General features: G+C 36.4%; 1 protein-coding gene across 1 annotated transcript in view; it reads right to left on the bottom strand.

Moving 5' to 3' along the window:
- Nucleotides 1-22784, bottom strand: part of LOC106637006 (CUE domain-containing protein 1) — a 158174-nt gene extending 135390 nt beyond the window's left edge. Inside the window, exon 1 of the mRNA XM_014349623.2 lies at nucleotides 22404-22784. Within this exon, the coding sequence (XP_014205109.1) occupies nucleotides 22404-22523 (120 nt within the window). The 5' untranslated portion in view covers nucleotides 22524-22784. The remainder of the gene's footprint in view (nucleotides 1-22403) is intronic.

Here is a 22784-nt window from a genome sequence, read left to right as displayed (position 1 = left end):
ATAAAACAGGCAATAACCATCGCCCTTTACATCTACTAAATTCCGTTCTTTCCATGGCTCTGCACAATTTCCGTCTGATCCACGTTTTTGCTTATTAAATGCATCGTTTGAAATCAATTGGTTCTTTTTGCTTGATTCTTCATGATTCAAATTATGGAACGCCCCAGACATATCGTTATGATATGAGGATAGCCTTTCTCCCTGATTATCCCACGAAAGATTAGCTCCTTCACTGCTGGTCTTGCCTTCACTTTTCTTTTCTGTACTTACTGTTTCCTCTTTTCGTTTTGTTTAAATCACCTTTTTCACTTAAATTTTTGCTGCTATCATCTACTTCCCATATATTTATTTTAACTCCTGCTTTTCCCTTTATCTCTCTTTTTCTGATGTCAACAAAACCTTTTTTTTTTAATTCTATCTGTCTTCTCTTGTAACATGCTGGTAAGGTCGTTCAGAATTTTTGGATCCTTTTCTGCAAAATAGTTAGACTCTTTTTGCCTTTCTTGTCGTGGATTTTCTGATTTTGTTTTCCCCCCAGACATTCGATCCTCCAAAGTACTACGACTTTTTGAGCTTCTCTTCTTTCTGTCGTCTCTCTCTTTCCCATGCTCTGATCCGTTCAACCATATTTCAATTTCATAGTGTTTAACTTCTGGTCTTTTTTCCATTTTACTATTATATATTCTTCAGTCTGTGTGTTATTTACAGGAGTGACAGAAAAACTTTGTCTTATTCTGTTTAGAGGGTCAAGCTGCCGTTGTCTTTTCTTCTTTTGCTTTAGCCTTGTTTAGTGGTTTATGACGACATAAGGTGTGCACTTTTTTTATACCCCTTTTATCCAGCCCTTCTCTTTCTTCATGTGCTCCAATTTATTCTTTAGTGGCCCCTGTGAAAAGATTTCCTTTTTAGTTATTCGTTTCTCCTAAGCTTTTTTTTCCGAACACAATTCTACTTCAGTCTTTTCCTTTCTGGGATTTTTATGTGATGAATCTGAATCTGATTCTACTACTACTTTCTTAAGTTTACCGTCAATCTGTATTTATAATTTTTCCCTGATTTTGAATACACGCACTGGTGGGCCATCACTTACAACACCCTCTTCCTTCTCTTGTTCATCTGCCATTTGATATAGTTCTACTCACGGTAGTTCTGGGTTTTTTCGCCCTCTTTCACAACTGGGTTTCTTGAAAGAGCATCTGGTGCAATGTTTGAGATACCTGGGCGATAAATGATGTCAAATTCATAACCACGCAACTCTGCCTTTAATCTGTTACGCCGAATGTCGGGTTTTTTGGACGTGTTCAAATGTTTCAACGGCTCGTGATTCGTAACCACCGTAAACTTTTGGCCATACAGATAAGGTCTAAACTGTTCCTTTGCAAAAACTACTGCTAGCAACTCTTTACATACGTTGGCTATCTTAAGTTCACTACCCTTGAGACACTGTGAAGCATATTCACACGGTCCATCCTTACCTATCTATCTCTGACTAAGGATTGCCCCGATGGCATAATCCGACGCATCTGTTGTTACAATGAAAGGTTTACTTAAATACGGTGATGTTAATACAGGTTCCGAACATAGCGCATCCACTAGTGTTTTAAAAGCCTTTTCCTATTTTTTAACCCAATTAAACTCCGTATTCTTTTTTGTCCTTGTATAGAGTGGTCTTTGCATAATCTTTTATGAATTTTCTGTATTATCCTGCGAATCCAAAAAACTGCTTCATTTTCCTTGTATTTGTCGGTCTTGGATATTCTTTTGTGGCTTTGATCTTCTTCGGATCCGTCTCTATCTTACTATTTTCAACCACGTGACCAAGGACTTTTGCTTCTTTCTTCAAACATTGAAATTTTTTTGGCTCTATGGTCAAGTTTGTTTTTGCCAGTCTCTCTATCAATTTTTTTAAGCGTTTCTCGTGCTCTTCAAGAGTTGCTGCGAATACCATGATGTCGCCCATGTATACTTCGATTTCTCGCCCTTGTAGCTCGACTAGAGCTCACGTTATCGCCCTTTAAAATGTATTTGGTGACTTTGAGCACCCCATTGGCATACGCTTATATTGATAATGACCGTCGGGTTCCGAGAATGCAGTTCAATGCGCGTCCTCTTCTTAAATTTTAATCTGGTGAAATCTACTCTTCAAATCAACTACTGTGATGTACTAAGCGGCCGCTAAGTGCTCCAATATATTGCTATAAAAGGGTAGTGGGTAATAGCTTGCAACAGTTATTTCGTTGAGCTGTTTAAAATCCGTGACCAGTCGCCACCTCTTCTCGCCGTTTTGTCCTGGCGGTTTAGGCACTATCCATATATTTAAGTTAAATGGGGAGGTTGACGGTTCTATTATATCCAAATCCATAAATTTTTAAATTTCTCTCCTGATGTTTTCCTTCACCGCGGGCAGGTGTCTATATCTTCTGACCACTACTGGCTAATTAGCTGTAGTCTCTATTTTGTGTTTAATTAAATAAATTGTTTTTAACGGTTCCCCGTCCAACCCAAACACAAACGGATTTATCGATATTAATTTCCTTGCGTGCTGTAACTCTTTTCCGTTACAGCCCTTAGTATTGATCAGTATCATAATTTTTTCAATTCTTTCTTCGACACTTTTTATATCACAGTCTTTTTCCGCGTACGTGTCGATTTCTTTATCTCCATCTACGCTTTTATATCTCAATCTGTATTTTTTTCGATTTCTTTTTCTTCCAATTTGTCTTCCTCGAGCAAGCTTACAAAAGCAGTCTCTTTTTCTCTGGCGCCGTTTCCCACGTTGCCAGTTATTTCGCTCTTCTTCACTTCTTCGCACTCTATTAGATCCACTTTCGGTACTGTAATTCTCCTTTTTTTGTTTGAAAAATTCACGCATTTCGCATATATTTTTCCTTCATTATTAGTGCCGTAAAAGTCTCCAAAATGCACATGTTCTCCCACATCTTGAAGTGGCACAAATCCAACTTGAATCTTTCCGAATTCTTTTTTGACTCTTGCATATATAACCTGCCTGGATCTCGCTGCTATCTCGAGATATTCTGCCGTCTTCAGTGGGATTTCTACACCACCTAAGCTAAGTTTATTTGTTTTTGCGCTCGCCTCGCCATTGTATTTTTTAAACATATCCCATCCAAGGATTCCGTCTACTTCGATCGGAAAATCCTGCGGAACTACATGGAAAGTGCAGTTCATACCATGGATCATTGTGTCCACCGTGCCTTCTGTGTCACGTTCTCTATAAGTTACTCCAATTATTTTTACTTTTACATTCTTATCCAATGGCGAATTTTCTTTTGTATAATCTTTTAGTATTGAGATCTAAGCACCCATGTCGGCATAGAAATCGGATCTTTTATTTCAGAAATCCTCACTCTCCAGCGTTACTGTTGGCGGTCTGCGTCTTACTGCTGCATAATTAATTAGTACTGTCGAGACTTCTTTCTTGTTCTCTTTTCTCATCGATATATTTTTATCTTTTAGATTTTTTTTAAATTTGGCTCCATTTGTTGACAAGTATTAATTTTGTTTTTGTTTATCTCCTTTCCCCACATCTCCTAATGTATGGGTTTTTCTTCTTTCTCTCTAATTTCTACATCATTTACTTTTGGTCCTTTACAATACGTAGCTACTTTTTCCCGATGCTCGATGTTGGGGGAGTACTTCGAGCATCGTTCTGAAAATTTGGCTTCTGTTTACTATAGATCCCATCTAGGTTCAGCCTCCAATGCGTCTTGTGTCCTGTTTGTGTGTCTAGGCTCATAACGCTCGTTACTTTTTCGAACATAATTATTTCGGCTATCATCCCTACCACTGTCTCTTTGGCCGTAATTTCTGCTATTCGGCTCATAATAGCTGTTATTACTATTGTTATGGTTATTATTTTCGCGATAAGCATACCCTTTTTCAAAATCTCTCCCATATCTGCCGTAGTTGTATTTATTCTCTGCCTAAGCCATATTATTATGTCTGTAGTCTCCGGGTTTTCTTCCACTATCATTATATGATCTTGCACTTCTTCTTTCTTCACCCCTATCCTGGTATCTTGTATAGTACGGTGCTCTGGTCTCCTCACCGCAACCTTTCTTTACTAGCAGCCCCTTTTCTATGTCATGCCACAATGAACGACACTCTTATTCTTTGTGCCCTATTCGGCCACAATAGTTACACTTGTTTACCCCATCTTTCCTTTTGTTAGATTCTTTTTCCCATCTCTCATATTTATTGCTGTCTACTCGAGGTAACTTCATAGCCATAATATCCTCGACTTTCAATGCCAATGTAATGGCCTTTGTTAGCATTATAGGCCTATGCCTTTGTCGTTCCGAACTAATTTTTGCCGTAACTGTCTCTGTGCTACTGATGGCCCCGTACCTTTCCGTATTCTCTTCGAGAAATTCTTCAATAGACTTAAACTGTGTGATTCTATCATTTAAATGTGCTGCCGCTCGACCTTTTAGCCTGCTGGATAGCGTTGCCAAAAAATATAGGACGTCTTTGTCGTCCACCTGCCAGCCTATTGCCCTTACTACCCTTGTGAACGCCGTTAGATTTATTGAGTCCTCTGTAAATATTGGTATTGTGGGGATTATTGTGCTTAATTCTATAATCGAGTAATTTATATTCCTCTCATACTCCCGGTGACGCGGCGATCTGTGTGTAGCTCCACCTGTTGTTTGCTACCACCTTTCCTGGTTATTTCTAAAATTTTCGAACTCCCGCATCGGTCTAGCTTTCCTTCTATCTCTGTTGTGGAATTCTCTTTCATTTTCTCCCCCCTCCCTTTCTGGCCATCTCCGGAGCAACTCTGTCTTCCTTCTCCAATTGCTAAGCTGATTCCTAGCGGGCCCCCTATCTGACTCATCCCCTTCCTCTCCACTATCATCACTACGCAGGGACTCTATATATGATTCTGAGGCTTCGTTTCCTTCAATTATTTGCTTAGGGCCCTCTTTTTTTAATCTCTTAGCACGACCGTTTTCATGCCCTTAAAAATTTTTCCAATGAAGTCTTTTGTTTTTTTGTTCAACTTTTCTAACCTTTGGCCTCGGGATCGTGGCAAAATTGTAACTACAAACTGTCGTCTGTGACGACCTCCGCGTCTGCTAAGCGGTCCACCGCCCCACCTACAATGTTATCAATTTTTCTCGACTGCATTTTGTTTTATTTTGCTTGGTTGTTTTTTTTTGTGTTGTTTTTTTTTTTTTGTTTGTTTGGTTGTGTTTGTTTGTTATGGGCCTATTTGATAAAACTTATCACCCAGCAGTAATATTATTTACCGTTTATATAAATTTTATCAACCTGGACAGTATTTTAAGCAGTACAATCCAAAGCGTTTCCGTGTCCGTAAACAAAGTGTCCAAAGAAAAATATTGCTTCCAGAGAGTGCGTGGTGTGATGTAGTTTCGTGTTTTGGCTCTTCCTTGTTTTATTTCCTGACGGTGCCGGCCTCCTGGATGGCTGCTGTGCGCCCACGCTGGTACTTGACACCTGCTGGTTTCTCACGTGTCTCCCCGCGTGTGTCTTTTCAACACTGTATTTTTCTCTTTTCTTGTTATTATTTACTGTTTCTTCTTTAAATTCTTTTTTTTTTTTTACTTTTTTTTTCACGATAATTTTTTTTATTTCCACTCACACTGCACTGTGGGTTCTTCCCGACGACGAAAGAAAACAAAAACAAAAAATTTTCCATTACTTTGTCGTACACAACTCGCCACAAGTCGAGCGCCAAAAATTGGGGGTCGGGTTATCTACAACCTCCTGTTACGTGGGAATTGTGGAGTTTGGGGGTGTAAGAGGATTGAATGCACGTGGAAGAAAGTATATGTTCGTTTATTAAAGTCTCAAAGCGAGAGCAGTCACGTGCGTGGCGTTAGGTTCGGAGGCTGATCGGAGAGAGAGAGCGGGAGAGCTGATAACGCTCAGGCCCGCCGCCGAAAGGTGATCATCATACTCTGTATCCGCTGCTCATGCGCCGTGAGAGGTGAGTCTTGGGCGCGAACTTACAAAGGTTCTAGATACTGTACGTCACACTAGTTTCAACCACTTGAAACTTGGAGAATGGATTTAAAAAAAAAGTTGTATTGTGTATAAATAATTATCCTTTCCACCTACAATAAATTATTATTGTAATTTTACAGAAATAGTTACTAAAATCTTTTCATAGCGCGTTAATCATTTTCAGTTAACAACAAATTTTTTTTTTCTGTTTTGAAGGTGTCACTGTTTATCTTTTTTTATAGATCAATTACTACAAACAGTATTCAAATTTCACAATTCAAGTTGCTCTTTCAATCCTCGCAATCAATTCATTAATTTCACATTTTCTGCAATACACAATGTTCTGCATAAATTAATCTTATTGTTTGCAGTTGATTAGATAAACCATCAAAAAGCGCCTCTAGCCATACAATGCAAGACAGCTAATTTTTTTTTTGTAGTTATATGAGCATAGTCGTATTATCAGTTTCTTCAACCACGTGACACAGGTTGCTTTTATTAAAAAGCTCACGGAACTCTCACGACGGAAAGCTTAATCTTGAAATCTTTAAAACTCTTTTATAATAATTTTATGTATTAATTTCCAAGAATCATAGCTTAATTAATTTATTATAAAATAGTAGGCACATAAATACAGGAAAATTTTCGGAATACTTTACGATTTTAAGAAAAACACGCAAAACTAGGGTAAATACTTGGTCGATTGTTTTTCAGAAAACTAGATTTTTTTTTTAATTTTGAAATACAAATTTATTTATTGATACTATTTTAACTCTTAATGAAAGCTCTTGCGTGCAAAAGTAGACCCAGGCTCGTTTTTTATTAATACATAAATTTGTAGTTAAAAATATTTTTAATTCTCACAATTCCTGAGTCTAAATTATTTGTCAGGTTAGCATAATAAAGAGTATTTTCAGAGTAATAGACATAAAAGAGGCTTTTTAAACAGAATACAAGAAAAAGCCTTTAATTTTTATTTCTCCGATTTTAAGTTGGTACTATAATGACGTATATATCCACATAAATAAATAAACCATTTAATCATAACATTATCGTAAATCACTAGGTACGATATGGCGCTTACTAAGCATCTTACTGATTAACAAAGCATTAGTTGATAACAGAAGCGCTTATCACCAAATAACATGGGGTACTTACTGGCCACCTTATTAATGTAATTGTTGGTCAGTTAGCGGTCCCCAGTACCTAGTAATTGGCGCTTGTGTTATTAATTATTGCTTGATCAATTTAATCATTGGACAATAAGCACCCCAAGATATCTAGTGATTGATGATGTTATAAACTAATGCTTAAGTAATTGATCGATAAAAATATATAGATTACCACCTTAAAATAAAAGTGAGAAAATTGGTTAAAAAGGCTTATATGTCTTCCTGTTGAACGTCTCGTTTCGCTCTTCAGTATATAATAAACGTGTGAATTTGTACAGAGTACACGGCCAACCGAAAGCTGGGTGAGGAGCAAATAAAAACCCCAAAATGTCGATAAACAATCATAAGCAACGTTTCGTTGGGTCTAACACCAAATTTGTCCGGCTCGGTCTTTTTTGTTGTACCTATCGACGCCGGCTTAGTACACCTTAGTGTACCTCTGTGTGAAAAGTTTTTTCTTTTTAGTTAAAAAAACTCTTTTCTGCCCAAAAATCCAAAAAGGCTCTTTCCTGACTCGATGGTGTCATTGTCAAAAGTATTTCAATGCTTTTCCTGCATTAAATATAAATTATTAAACTTCCTTAATAATCTGCAGCATGAAAATAGCTTTAATATAATACTTATCCTAAAAGGTAATTAGGTATATTTTTAAAATAAAATACTACGGTATATTAAAAAATGTTTTGTCTCAGGATCTTGCTGAATAATTTTAATTACATATTAAGAGAACTGTACCATTCATTGTTATTTTTCTGGCAGTCTAAAATAGAATAGTAGTAGCACACCTTATTAAAGATTTGCAAACAATTATAAAATTTGTACAAAACTATTTTCTACTTGGTGTATCAAAATTTACTGATTAAAATTTTAACTTTAAGTAAATAGCAGTAGACAGACACTGATGATTGTACTCCAATTTAAACTTCTGCCTCCAGCTTTTTTCTGTCGTAAATAGGATGTTCATAATTTCTTAGGAGTTTCAAAATGCATAAATTATGTTCAGATATTCTCCGGAGCTTGTCCTACAGTTCAAAGAAGTTATGATGTGTAAAATTAATAAGCTAGTGGTTAAAGCTGTACTGAAAACCTTAAAGAATAGTTGAAGCTGCATATTTTTTAAAAACATTAATAAATTTCGGAATGTTACAAGTACGGGAGGATTAAAAAATAATTTATCGAAATCAAAAGTATGTGCATATAATCATGAGCATTTAGTTCCACGATTTAATTAAATAAGATTGATAGATAACACTGAAGCAAGAGCGAGAGCAAGACAGTTAAATATATAGAGCATATACTTAGTTGCAGTCAAAAGAGAAAGACTCGTGTCATCGCTTGCTTTGGCTGTGTGCTCAGCTAAACGGCTATATAGCCGACATTTCCACTCCTCTCCTCGTAGGCGCACATTCGGAATACCCTTCCCACGCTTCTCCAAAATATGCGCCTATATGGACATTTCCACGCGAATCCACTCGTCTCCTCGTAGTCACATACCCCTACCGCGCTTCACAAATAAAAAAATTTGGGCGCTTGAACCAGTGGCAAAAAGTGGGCACACTTCATAGCATTGCATTCAGCAAATCTCCCTCCAAATCTCTGTCCACGCCCTGAAGCTCAATAAATACCATTTACCCATAGAGATGTTAATAATAGAATAGGGGAGTCAACTTGAATCGCGTTCTGTCGGTAGAAAGAGAGGGCAAATGAAGTGATCGTCTATGTATGAATATACTTTAAAAGTTTTCATGCTTGTAGGTGGAGTGATGAAAGATCTTTTTATCCTCTGTCTTTCTCTTGCAATGAGACATGTACACTTGTGCGTTAGGTACTTACTTCCCTATTCTATTGGTAATATCTCTATGCATTTAACTGTAAAACTCCTGACAAAAAAAAACTGGTTCTAATGCAGAGTTTTCCTATAAAAATAATACGGGAAACAGTTTTAAGGATATCAAAAGCTGGGAATATATTTATTTTAACATTTATGAAAAAATTAACAAATTTTTTTTCAGCTTCTTGCTCATATCTTTGCTTCCATCAATCATTTTGTCAAGAAATTTTTTATGAATGACTTACTTTTGCAAATTCATTGTTTAGTATTTGTAAACTTCTAAATGCAAAAAAGGGCGGAAAAAATTTGTTTCAATCGAAATCCTTCACAGTTACGTGAAAAAAGCTCTGCTCCAAGAATCAATAGCTCTCTACAATTTATGGAAACCAATCTTTAAATTTGTAAAATATTGCATAGTTTTTTGTAAAATAATTATTTAATGTCAAAATTTGAGGTTCTATTCTATGAGTAAGGCATAAAACATCGTAATTCGGCATCGATAATCACATTGCATTTAAGCTGATAAATAATTTAACACAACAAAAATATTTCTTTTAACTTTTGACGATTTGTCCATGAACATCCATTTTATAACTTCACGAATAAAAATATCTCGACTATATTTTAATAAACTTTCTTGGGGACATAACTAAAATCTAGAGAAAAATAATTGAGGATGCAAAAACAGCCGATCTGAACGTCTATGCAAGAAATGGAAAAGTATATATTCTCTGCTCGTAGCGCTAGCGCGGTACTGAGATTTTACGGATTTCAAAACGGTTAATATGCACTTATAGAAAACTAGCAGCTCCCCCCCCCCTTCGCTCGAAACCCACTGAATAGAACGCCGTCGTGTGTTGACATGTAACGTAAAACGTTTTCAGTTAAAAATTTATCATCTATTCTTGTCATTTCTCAGAACAAAAAACTTCTTATAAAAAACATTTTTGGTCGAATAATTAGCTGTCAACACTGAAAAAAATATTTATAATGATGCTGAATGTTGACAATTACGCAGGTGGCCAGAGTTTTGGGCGAGGCACAAGTGAAGTAAAAGTAGACAAGAATACAAGAAATAACTTTATTGTTATCTAAGATAATCAAAGGTATCGAGTAGTACAAGGAGTCGTAGGCTTTAACAACAAAAGCGCGTCTGTACAGCTCGAGTGGTGGAAAAAAAAATGAATCAGCACTGAGCAAAGAGAGGCGCTGGGAGTATATAAAGTTATATGCATAGACGCGATACAATGCATGTGCGAGGAAGCCAAAACTACTAATATTCTAACACTTCCTCCCTTACGAGTACATGTCAACTTACTACAAAAGCATAGCCTTCATTAAACAAAAATTATATTATATCAATGAACAAATCCCGGGTAAACTTTCCCTTAATGATTCGCAGTAAGATGTGTTATTTTACAAGATAATTCTAATCAGTCGTATATAAGCATTGAATATAATCACAACCGAATGTACTTGGATCAGAGCAATTAAACATTATACAAAATTTTATCAAAGTGACTTCAAAGTCAAATTAGAGTTCTTAATCGATAAAAACTACTGAATCTTTATATCTTATTGATTTCGAAATTAAAGAACTACATATCAAATTTTAGAAACATGAAATTTTTAATATTGGCCATCAACTGCATATCCACTGCTTCTGGCAGGATGAAAGGACCCGTATATGTTTTTTTGACTAATGCCTTTGTCTTCTTAAGGCTTCGAGCCTGCACAGACAAGAAGTATATAAATATCATCTTGTACATATAAATAAAACAAATACGAAATTATCTTTTGAATGAATTCAACAACAATTTTTGTCAATTTACGATGGAACGGTTTTGTGAAAATATCAGCAATCTGAGCTTTAGAACTAATTCAAGCTATTTCCAAAGTGACCTAGTGAGACATTCCTTTACATAGTGCTCACGCACTTCAGTCATATGTCTGAGCTTGCCACTCCCTCCAGTTTCATCGGAGCAAGCGAATAATTAAGTATTAATCAAGTCGAATTGTTCAATGCTACAAACTCTTGGCAGGCCCCACTCATTGAGACATATTCTGCCTGACAGGTTAATAATTACTTTGTTTGTGTGTTTTCCAAGCAATCGAATCACCGAATAATCGAATTACATAGCCACTAGTTGTTAGAGAGCCTTTGCAATCTGCAAAACTAGCATCTGCATATGCTTCTAATTTGTCCTCTTTTACTTGATAAGCAAGTTCAAGATTCTTTGTCCCTATTAAGTACCGAAAAACTCTTTTGAACATTTTCCAATCTTGTTCCGTAGGGTTCAGCTGGTGTCTGCTTAAAACGTTGACTGCATAAGCAATATCAAGACGAATGGTGTTAGCCAAATAGAGAAAACTGCCGACAGCTTCTCTGTACGGTATGTTGAGTTTTGTTTTCGAATTTTTCAGCTCTTTTTACATCACAGTTTCTTCTCTGTTTCTTAATTCTCGAATCAGCACTTGGTTTGTCACCATAGGAGATGAAGGAGATGTCACCATAGATTTTTGAGGATGCAGTTTTTCAGATCCAAATCTGGATAACATTTCATCTATGTAGTCTGGTTGCGACAAAATCAAGATTTTGTCTCGGCGATTAGAAAGCTTTTGGCTTCACCTAGGTCAGTCATTTCGAATTTTTTTTTGCAGTTGGTATTTAATTTTATTCAACTTTCGAATGTCGTTTCCTGTGATAATCATGTCATCCACATACAATAGCAAGATAACGAATTTTACTTTCTCTCGCCAATTAAACAGACACGGTTCAGTAGCGTGGGTAGTTAACCCAATTTTGACTTCTGCTTATGTAAAACGCTCATTCCAGCGTTTTGGACTTATTTTCAGTCCATACAGTAAACATTGTAGTTTGCACACTTTCGTTTTTCGATCGTTACTTGAATTTTCCATGCCTTTAGGGGTTTCCATGAATATATCCTCTTCAATTTCACCGTTCAAGAACGCGGTTTTGACATCCAATTGACAGTTTTCCAAGTCCAATTTTTTGATGATAGAAAATACTGCTCTCACTAGGGCAAGCCTCGAGACCGGAGCGTAAGTTTCCTGCGGATTATGTTGGTTTGTGTCTTTAAAACCTCGAATCACCAGTCGAGCTTTGGACTTGACTTTACCGCCTTGATCAGTTATCTTCTTTAAAACCCATCTATAGTCGATGATGTTTGGTCTTATACTGGATTCCATTCTCACAGGACGATCCGCTTTTTTCCAAACTTGATTTTTCTCCGTAGAATTCAACTCATTTTCAACATCTTGTTTCCACAACTTTCTGTCTTCAGAAACCATAGCTTCTCTGTAAGTGGAAGAATCTTTCTTTAATGATCTTAGCCAGTAATACATGAAACAGTTCATCTGTCAGAGTTATATTCGAATCAGACTTATTGTTGTTTATTACAATATTCGAATCTATTTTTGCCAATAAAATTCGAGAGACTTCATCATTGGAGTTTAGAAAGTTCTCGTCTCCTCTGCCAAAACCAAAATGAACTTTCTTTCTGTTGTCACTATTGGTAAGTACATCTGTAAAACTGGAGTCATTGACATGGTAATTGGTCAAATTTGTAATTTTGCAAGGTCTTCCTCGTTTCTTTTTTACAATTTGAGTATCGTGGTTTTTGTAATTGGAATTCAAATTTTCTTCTTCATCTTCGAATGTTTTGAAGAAATTCTCTTTATCTACAACTTTAGATAGATTTTCTTAATTCAAAATACTATTATTCTTGTACAAGTTACGGTATATCAGCTTATCATTAAAACGAACATCTCTTCTTTCATAGTATTTTCCTTCTTCAGACTTCAACAATATATATCCAGTTCTGGTGTATCTAATCAAGAAAACTCTTCTCTCAATGGATCCGAACTTGGGGTCAGTTTGGGGCTAAGCATGTAGGCCGCACAACCAAAACGTCGAATTTGATTTATATCTAAACTATATTTTTCTTCGAATTTTTCCAATAGAGCCTGCATGTCGTTTAACTTGTACGGTGTCCGGTTATATGCGTAGACAGCTGCTGCTAGAGCAAGATCCCACATGTTTTCATGATTCACTTCCATATGCTCATGGTTGGTGATTTTAGTTTTATTTTTGTTAAGTTCAGTATCAGCCCTTCGAGTCAAGTATGTGGGTTGTTGATAATTCGAATTTCTGGCGATACAGGCCATGAGTTCAATCTTAGAAATATTTTTATTCAAGAAATTTACTTCCACGAGCTAATAAGGTTGTTGGTAAATGCTCGAGATAATTGACTCTCTAAATTTTTGTCGAATATGTTGATATGTTGATTGTCTAAATATATGGATAAACCTTGGTCAACAAACTTTCGAAGCGACAGCAGATTTTCAACCAGTTGATCAGAGCAAATTGCGTTATTCAATTCAATTCCATTATTGTTGACAAATCCTCTGATTTTGCCAACTCCCTGTGTTTGCAAATCGGTTATCGAATCTTTGTTTGCGCATTTAATTTTTCCGAACTTTCCAAATTTGAAAGACTCAAAATAATTTTTCGAATTTGCAAGGTGCTCCATAGCACCGGATTTAAAGATGAATCTCAAATAGAACGATTATTGAATTCATTCAAGACAAATTCAGAGGACAGAACATTTGTAAAGAATCCTCACCTTTGTTATTGTTTTTGTTTTCATTTTTATAAGTGCCCTGATTCTTGTTGTACTTGAACTTTTCTCTTCTGTCGTCGAATCTGACACGTTTAGAATCTTTGTTATTGTTGTTTGAATAGCTAACCTTTCTTATGCGCGAATCTTTCGCATAAAAAGATCGTTGAAGTTTTCCTTTATCATATTTATTTGTGGTACGATACCTTTCATCCTCCTTTCACTTGGGGCAGTTTTTCCCCTCATGGTCGCCATGTCCTTTGTGGTAGAAGCAGAAGATCTTTTCTGGGGCCAGACATTTAGCTGGCACATGGCCGTGTTGTCCACATGGCCACTCTGCCATGAACGGGTGCCTGGGATTGAAGTATCCACCACGACCTGTAGAGTGAGCATGACTGGTCGATTGACTACGGCTGTAATTTGCCGAAGCTCCAGAGGACGTTCTTCTGTTGTCGAAGAGGTTCCTGTTCAAGAAGAAAGGTCTTGAGTCTTCCATAAGACAGGCCAGAAGAATTGAGCGATCGATGAACAAAATCTAAGGTTTGCACATGAGGGACAGACAGTTGAATCGATTGGTAAAACATATCTCTCTTTTCCCTTTCTCCTAGCAGATTATTGTCTGGTGAACTATCGTAGGTTCTCACAAGTTCTTCGAATAAGTCCTAGTGCTCCAAAGCCTTTTGTTTCCTAAGGTTGTATTTTAAATTTGCAAGTTTGTGACGAATATCGGAGGAGTTTAGGCAAGATTCGTACTTATTGATTTCTTTTAGTTTGTTTAATAATTCTACGGGATCTGTTATGTAAACCATTCTCGGATGATAATTTTGATCAATCCTGTCATTAAGAATATCGCGGACACGAAATTTTTGTTTTTCGATCCCCTCTTCGTCTAATTCTACCAGAGTCTGGAAATTTTGATCTATTACATGCAGAAGATCCATATAACGGAGTTCAGATGCGAAATAATTATAAAAGAAATCGAATTTTGTACTGACAGAGAGTTTGTAATCTCTCTTTATTGTATCTTCTCCAATCAAGTCCAATCGAGCGCGAGCAGCGGCTCCATCAGCCAGTAAGGGGTCACCGTTGGCTCGGGATCGAGCAGACGACGACGGAGTCACCGAAAGTCGAGTCGTATTGTCAGAGTTCCTGGCAATTCTCTCTGCTCTCTTGCGATCCTGCTTGGCTTCCTTCAATTCATCTAGTAACAGCAGGTTTGTTTGTCACGATATCAAAAGAGCTTCGTTTAATTTTTGCAGGATTTCCTGAAGATCGTAAGTGCATGGTGGTAGGTCAGTGTTAACTCCTCAAAATGTCAAGTTCGAATTTTGCAGCGGGTCGGTGTTAACTCCTGAAAATTTCGAGTTCATACTTTACTTTTTAATGATGTAGTTTGAATTAGATTTGTTGGCTTGTCCAGTTCCTATGTCCTGAATACTCAAAATTCTAGGCTTTGAAATTTGAGCACTCTTTCTTTATGAGATCTCCTTTTTATCATTCAATTTTGAATTTTCAAATTCTAAATCAAATTTTTTGAATCTCGAATTTTTATTTAATATATCATCGAATTTTCGTTTATTTTCATAATCGAATTGCCCGGGCACGATCTCATTAAGAGTAATGAAGGATTTGGACTTAGCAATTTTTTTAAAATTGACAGGCATGGAGCCATCTGTTGTGCCAACAATATTCGATAAAACTTGAAGTTCTCCGTACGACACACCAGTTCTTTTTCTATGAATTTCATAAAATTTACTCGATTCAAAAAACATGAAGAAATGTCAGACAAAGAAAGTACCTCAATCGACAGATCGGACAACTGATACTGTTTCAAAAGGCTAGGCAGGCATTTTCGTCCCCGTGACTTCGTACAACGATGACACACACCTACGAGCCATATCGATTTCGGAAAATCACAAGCAAACTGTCGCAATTACGTATTTTTAGTAATTTAACGACCGGTCGATTGACTTCAAGTTACGTGAGTTGAATTTCCAATACACACCAAGCTGATATTTGAATCCTGTCTTAATGATTAGAACAACAATGTCGCCGTTCCAACTCATGCCAAAGATTTCGTCTCCATGAGTTTTATCCAACTCGAAAGTCGCATTTGTCCATTTTAGGAATGCATTCAAAGTGCCTTCATCTGAAAATGTATGTCGCTATAGCTATTCGATTTAAGTTCGATTCGAAATTCAGAGAATTTTGTACATGTTAAATATTCCAATTGAAACTAATCAATTTTACTTGGTATGCTTATGCGAGTTTTCGTAGTAAGCTTCGAGAGTGTCAAAAAGAAACAAGCAATCGAGAGAAAGGTAGTACACTATATAGATATAGCTTGGATGGCAAACCCGGCGGCGATCTCTCTCCTCTCCTTCCGTTTCGCCGCACACAGTTGCTGGCCGGGCGACGCGCAGCTACGACTTGCACACGTATATACACACACAGGTAGCCGGATACAGACATGCAAGAGCGCGCCATGTGTTCGCCTTCAGAAAGAGTTGAAACGAGGACGGACCATGCTTGCCGCGCTCCCCCCACCATCTCTCCCTTTCACTTGTCCCGGCCTGAGCCTCGGATCATCACCCGCGTGGCGCCAGCATTATTCCGCTTCTTGGAAATGGACAAACAAAACACTAACGCGATTCCGATTTTTCTTTGCAGAGATTGACTCGGAAGTCAAGACAAATGGTGAACTCGAATTTAACGAATAACGAGCTCGAATTTTTCTTTCAAATACAGACACCGCACTCCCGTACCCTGCATCGCGTCTCAATCGAATTAAATCACGCAACTTAATAGGAAATATCACATACCTCGAGAAACTTTCCCCACGAGGGTATTCTGCTTAGCAGGAGTCAAATTCATGTCGCGATTCCAGACGCCTGCCCTTGATGACAGAGGCGACGTGGTGCTGGTAGAGTTTTCCAGTGGCGTGGTGTCTCCCAGCGATAGTTTCTTTTCGGAGCTCTTCGCCACGGTCGGCTCACTGCCGTCACTCTCCTCATGCCCTTGGCTTACCTGGGGGCTGGTGTTGGTCTCACAATCCTCACGGACTTCGTCAGCCTCCAAAGGCATCTTCTTATTGGGATTCATTGCCACCCGCACCGAACACGATACCTCAACAAAAACTGCCGAGCACACACACCTCTCACTAGTCACGGTCGCGTTATTTTTTTTTCAAGTTAGCCTCGCGCACGTGGCAGCAGGCTGAGGCCCATAACCTGTTGACAATTACGCAGATAGGCAGAGTTTTGGGCGAGGCGCAAGCAAAGTAAAAGTAGACCAGAATACAAGAAATAACTTTATTGTTATCTAAGATATTCAAAGGTATTGATTAGTACAAGGAGCCGTAGGCTTTAACAACGAGAGCGCGTTTGTACAGCTCGAGATGTCGAAAAATAACGAATCAGCACTGAGCAAAGAGAGGTATTGCGACTGTATAAAGTTATACATGTAGACGCGATACAATGCATGTGCGAGGAAGCCAGAACTACTAATATTCTATAAACTGAAAAATACCGTCCGTTTCTTACGTCATAAAATAATTGTTGGCCCTAAAGGGCCGTTGATTTGCACTTTCTCATGTTACAATAAATAAAAAGGACTATTTGTCAAAACTTTAATTCATTACTAACAATAAAAATTTTATTAAAAAATTGCTTTACCAATTTTACAACTTTGTTACCAGAACAACAATATCCTGGAGCTTAATCTATGTATTTTTTACCGTCACAATGTATAGAAATACATATTATTCTATCTATTTAAAAATTTGGAAGATTAAAGTGATCACTGTCAGCTTTTGAGGGCTATGATTGAAAGCTGATTTCTTACTTAATGGATTACTTATTTGTCGATTTTGACGCAGCTGTTTCAATCTTGAAAAATGTTTTACGTCAGTTTCTTGATGCCCAAAATTGGATACATGTGGAGCATTTAAAGTTTTCTTTTCAATTCACCCCATTGTGACTACAGGCATAATTAAAGCTTTTGTAAGCCTTAGTTCTTTGTAAGCTTTTCTTAAGGTGGCTTGGGCGGTTGGTACCGTACCTAGGGTACGGTACCATAAGGGCTCCTCAAAAATCAACGCTTTTCGACGGTAAAATTTTTAATAAAAATAGTTATTTCGATAAAACCAAAGTACAAAATCAAGAAACTGACATAAGATATCGTGAAATTATAGTAGTGAAAATTGGGAGATATTGCGAAGCAAACTAGATTATTATTTCATACTTTTCTTCTGATTTTCTCTCAAGTTAAGTCGTTAACCCTTTATTTTTAAGAATTGAATAGATTCTTTGTAAAAAAATACACAAAAACTATCTAAAATTTTTTATGTTAATCAAAGATTTCCGAAGATAAAGTCGATTTTGTGACCACTGTTTATAAGAGTAAGTGTTAAATTAATGAATTTTCAATAGCGATTTGCGAAAAAATTAAGTCAATGGCCCCAGTATTTTCTTTTCGCAAAAAAATTTAGCATCCTTTACATTATTCTAGCATTTCAGAGGTTTGGATCAAGCTGATAACAATTGCCCAAGCCATCTTAAGTTGTAGTATATTTGTTGGCAAGATAGTTGTAGATGAATGGCCCTAAGAAGGACCGGTAAGCTAAACTCGTTCTTGATTGAAGTTTCATCTAGCAAATGTGACTGTCTGGATACCTCGGAGTAATCTTCTCGGGCCTGATGTTGTAGCACTCGACTGATCGGGAGAAAAACTACAATGTTTGAAGCGTTAGCGCTAGTTGTAAAGCTCTTTCGCAAAGTCTCCTGGTGTTACGCCAGAGACGTAGGTGTCTCAAGCACCTTTTTTTTTTGCAGAGCTCGGTTGCTTTGGTGATTTGAGGCAGGGAGATTAGTTCGTGATGCTAGTCCGTTGGAGAACGGCCCCTTTTTCTAAGAGGAAGTGGGCCTGAAGAATACCACCTCTGTGGGTCTAGTGTCAAGACGAACCACTGAGGAGGAGGCTGATGAAATTTATAGTGGATGAGGCTGTCCGAACACCTCAAGGTTATTTTCCCTGACTTGCTAATGTAGAAAAATCTGCTCTTGTAGCACTAAGTCAGTTGCAAGAACGGCCACAAAACCCTAAATTGTTAGAGCAGCTAGACCTTGATCTGGCTAGACGTTTCCTGGTATTACGCCGGAGGCGTTGACGTTCAGAAAGCCTTTTATTCGTGGCACTCCTTAATCTTGGTGGTTCAGGGTAGAATTCGATGTAAGTCTATCGTCCAATAGGCATGTACAAATTCGCTCTGGGATATAAAACCAGACCCACCCACTTTTATTGCAGGTAGCTTAGATTTTACTTCTAGGCCACCTAGCGGATTTTACTGAACTAAAATAAAAATCTAGCTTACTTTTTTGCGTAATTATTCCAAATTAATAACAAAAAACTATACTAAAACCATCTAGGACGTGTCTAGAATCAGTCTGCAAAATTTCAGCAAAATTGGTTGAGTAGAAATTTATTGGCAGATTTTTGTGTGTATATACAACTATTTCACAAGAAATGGTACATTACGTCAATAGGAATCAAAGTACAAACATGATCGAGCGCTCGAAGGGCGCGAATATTGTTTGTGCCCGAGTCACATACATTTTTTTTCTTGCCAAGGGCGCAAAGTGCAATTTCGTTTCCAGTTTATCAGTGTCGGCTGATAAGGCGTAAAAACTTTTCTGTCAGTGAGCCAACCCTGTCTACAATTGACCTGAGATCTCAGATGACTACTTCTCACCTGACATTTCTTAAATAGTATCCTTATTAAAAAAAAGTTTTCATTGGAAGAGGGCGCTCATGTGGATTGGGCGCTTATATGGCAAATCCTATTTTTCCTACCGAGGGCCGAGAGCAGTCTCTCAAAAAAACGCTTGAGGTATAGGAAAAATTAAAAATGAATTTTACAGAATTTAAAGCTATCCAGTTGACGATACAATTGGATGGTACATCAAAAATGATATTTATACAATTGTGTAGTGGATAAATAAATGGGTTTACGCTTGCTTGTAATACCAACAATAGATGCATTTATTCAAACCATATTACAAACGACGATTTTACGTGTGCACGCGACTACGACCAACTTAATACTGCTTGTACATTCCATACTCAACCAGCAGAGAGTCTACAGTTCACTCCTGCGCGGTCACACACTCACACACAGACTAAGCCATACACTCATACATACATCGATGGTATTAATTGGCCTAAGAACACTAAACGCTTTATAACACAAAATACACATATTTCAAAGTGTTTTGTCAATTTTCGAAAATGAAATAAATTTTTCAAATTCTCAGGTGAGATCTCATCTGAAGAAGCACCTGAGATGTTTGGATTCATCTGAGGATTCAAGAAATTTATTTTGTTTTTAAAAATTGAAAGAAAACACTTTAAAAAATGTGTTTTTTTGTGTACTATCCAAATGGTATTTTGACGGGGCAGCTTTGAATATCATTTAATTGTTTTCAAAAAATTTTTTTTACTATGGATACATTTTACAAAAACTCAGATGAGCTTTTAGCATGAGGTAGTCACTTGACATCTCACCTGATTGTCGTAGACAAGACAAAATATCTTTAAAATTTTTTGTTTTTTAATAGTTTTCGAAACACAAGTGCCATCTATCCGCGGCTATCTGGCAGCCCGAGGGTCCTGCGCAGCAAATCCTCCAAGGTGATAGCCCCTTTGTGACAAAAACTATTAGAAAACAAAAATTTTTTCAAAATTATTTTAGCCATGAATAATAATTATTTATAAATTACAACAGTAAAAGTTGGGGTTATACAGTAATTCAGCTTAGTATTAAATAAAAAAATGAAATCCTACAATTTTTGGTAGTCTGTCTTTTCAGTTGTGGTGTTATAATCATAACATATGATACTTGTGTAGTGGCTGCCCAGGGAGAAGATATTTTGAATATTTATATAAACGATCCCATGAAAAAATTATTAAAGATATGCTACAGATTCATAGTCAAATAACAGTAAAAACCCAGCAGTATGAAGCTGTAAATAGAGTGTTTCTTGGCGTTATAAACCAGTACACAGAATTAATACTTACCTATCTTTAACAACCTTTCTATGTTGGAGATCCCAATAATTTATTCATACTTAGTTGAAAGTCGTCTTCTGTCAATAAGATCTCCTAAACATGTAACAAGAACTCCAAGATCATTGAAGCAACGAGCTTCCTCGAGAACTGCTGAGTGGCGGTCTTGGCTCTTGTACTATTGTTTAACATGTCGATGTGGCACTTTGCCAAAGAAATATTTCGATCACTTATCAAAATTAGTTTTTGGAATTAAAATTTTACTTAGAGATTCTATCAGCTACGATGATGTGATATAATCTAATAAGTTACTAATTGGAAAAACTATTCCATAAAAATAAAATGACCTATAACACTCATTTACTGTTACATACAGCGCGAAGTGTCAGAAATCTTGGACCATTATATATACTTATGACGCTTTTTGTTTTGAAAATGATAAAAGGCTATTACTACATTTAAAGAAAAGCCCAACAGAGGTCCCAATTGCCAATCGTTATTTTTTCTATAGATCCATTCCAACATTTGCTAGTCAATTTCCAAAAAGATCAAGATTTTTAGAACTCACTGAAAACTTTAAAAACCGAGTTACGTCTTTTATGAATCTAGAAAATGCAACAGCAATTGGCCCGGGAATATCGCACTGTTTTAAAGTTAAAAAAGAAGAACTTAATTATAACGGAACTTGTATTTGTTACGATTAGATGATTTACAAGAATAGAAGATACACAACGCTACGGTATACAAAGAATTTGAAAATTAACGATTCGTTTATTGAAACAAATTCTGCAGCCAAAGGAGTGATAATGACAATGCATACAAGAACTAAAGATACAAAAATTATCGTATTTTATCATCCTGTAGTAATTGAACACAAAAATGCCTTAAATATTTTTTATTTGATTCACATTCAAGAACGCTGGATTAACCGTGAAAAAATTTTTGTGTTACCCTGAAGATATAAAAAATCAATGTATCTTGACTGCATTAAATGATAAAATGTATGACAGTCTTTTTATAAAGGGTTCAGTTGTGTACTAATATATTTTTTAATAAAACTCTATATACCATAATTCGTACTGTTATTATTTAAAGATACATTTTAAATATTGACAAGCAAACATTCGTGAACGTTTTTCAGAATCTAAAAAACAAAATCTCCGTCAGAAAAACGATTTCTTTTTTAACTAATCTAATAATTAAATACAAATTACATACTTTTTTTTTCAAATCCGTATTCGAAAAGAAGACTTATTTTATCATTATTTTATCATTATTATACACACCGTACAAAGATAAGATTATGTCATACTTAACAGTGTGCAATAAGAAAAAAAAATTTCAATATTTTTTTATCCAGTCTCAAAAAATCTCATACAATGTTCATAAAAACATACGTTTTATAAAATAATGATTTCTAATACGAAGGAAGAACTGCAGGTGAGAACACAGCAAATTAATTTTTAAGATTGTATGAAAGTATTTTGGAAAATTTTTTTTTTTTTAGTTTAGGAGTAAAAAAATTGTCACCTGCTACAGAAAAATATCTGAATTATGTGATGAGATGTAATATAAATGTAAACATAACAAAATAAAAATTGGGTGCAAGTGACGTTTGTGTATACATGAAGAATTTACACATACATTTTCAGTAAGATGTAAATGACATGATTGCAAGTTCTTAGATTAATGTAAACTGCTGACCTCTATGACATCATCATCCATTTGAGGAAACATATTCTTGAAATCTGACATTGCCTGGTAGAACTCAAGGGTGGTTGGTTGTTGCTGCTGGGGCTGTAGTTGTTCTGCAGCAAAAGCCATTGTACTTGAATGTTAATGTATTATAGCATTAAATATACCAAGTATTACAGAAGAAGTTGATTCGAAGTCTCTCATAAATTTTTTTTTTTTTTTCTACCAGGATGCAAATCATCTTATTGCCTTGAGTAGATTTAGTGTTAGAAAATAATTATGTGCAGAGTATGAATATGTGTTAGTACCCAATTCACTCTGCGTATTAGACAACCGTTTTTAAATTTCTCTAAAAGTGCTCGCTGCCTGCCAGTAACGTAGACATATAAG

Source organism: Copidosoma floridanum, unplaced genomic scaffold (assembly GCF_036245765.1).
Source record: "Copidosoma floridanum isolate Cflo_tuat_1 unplaced genomic scaffold, Cflo_Japanese_pri ptg000034l, whole genome shotgun sequence".
In the NCBI taxonomy this organism is placed as follows: domain Eukaryota; kingdom Metazoa; phylum Arthropoda; class Insecta; order Hymenoptera; family Encyrtidae; genus Copidosoma; species Copidosoma floridanum.
This window is presented reverse-complemented; position numbering and strand designations above follow the sequence as displayed.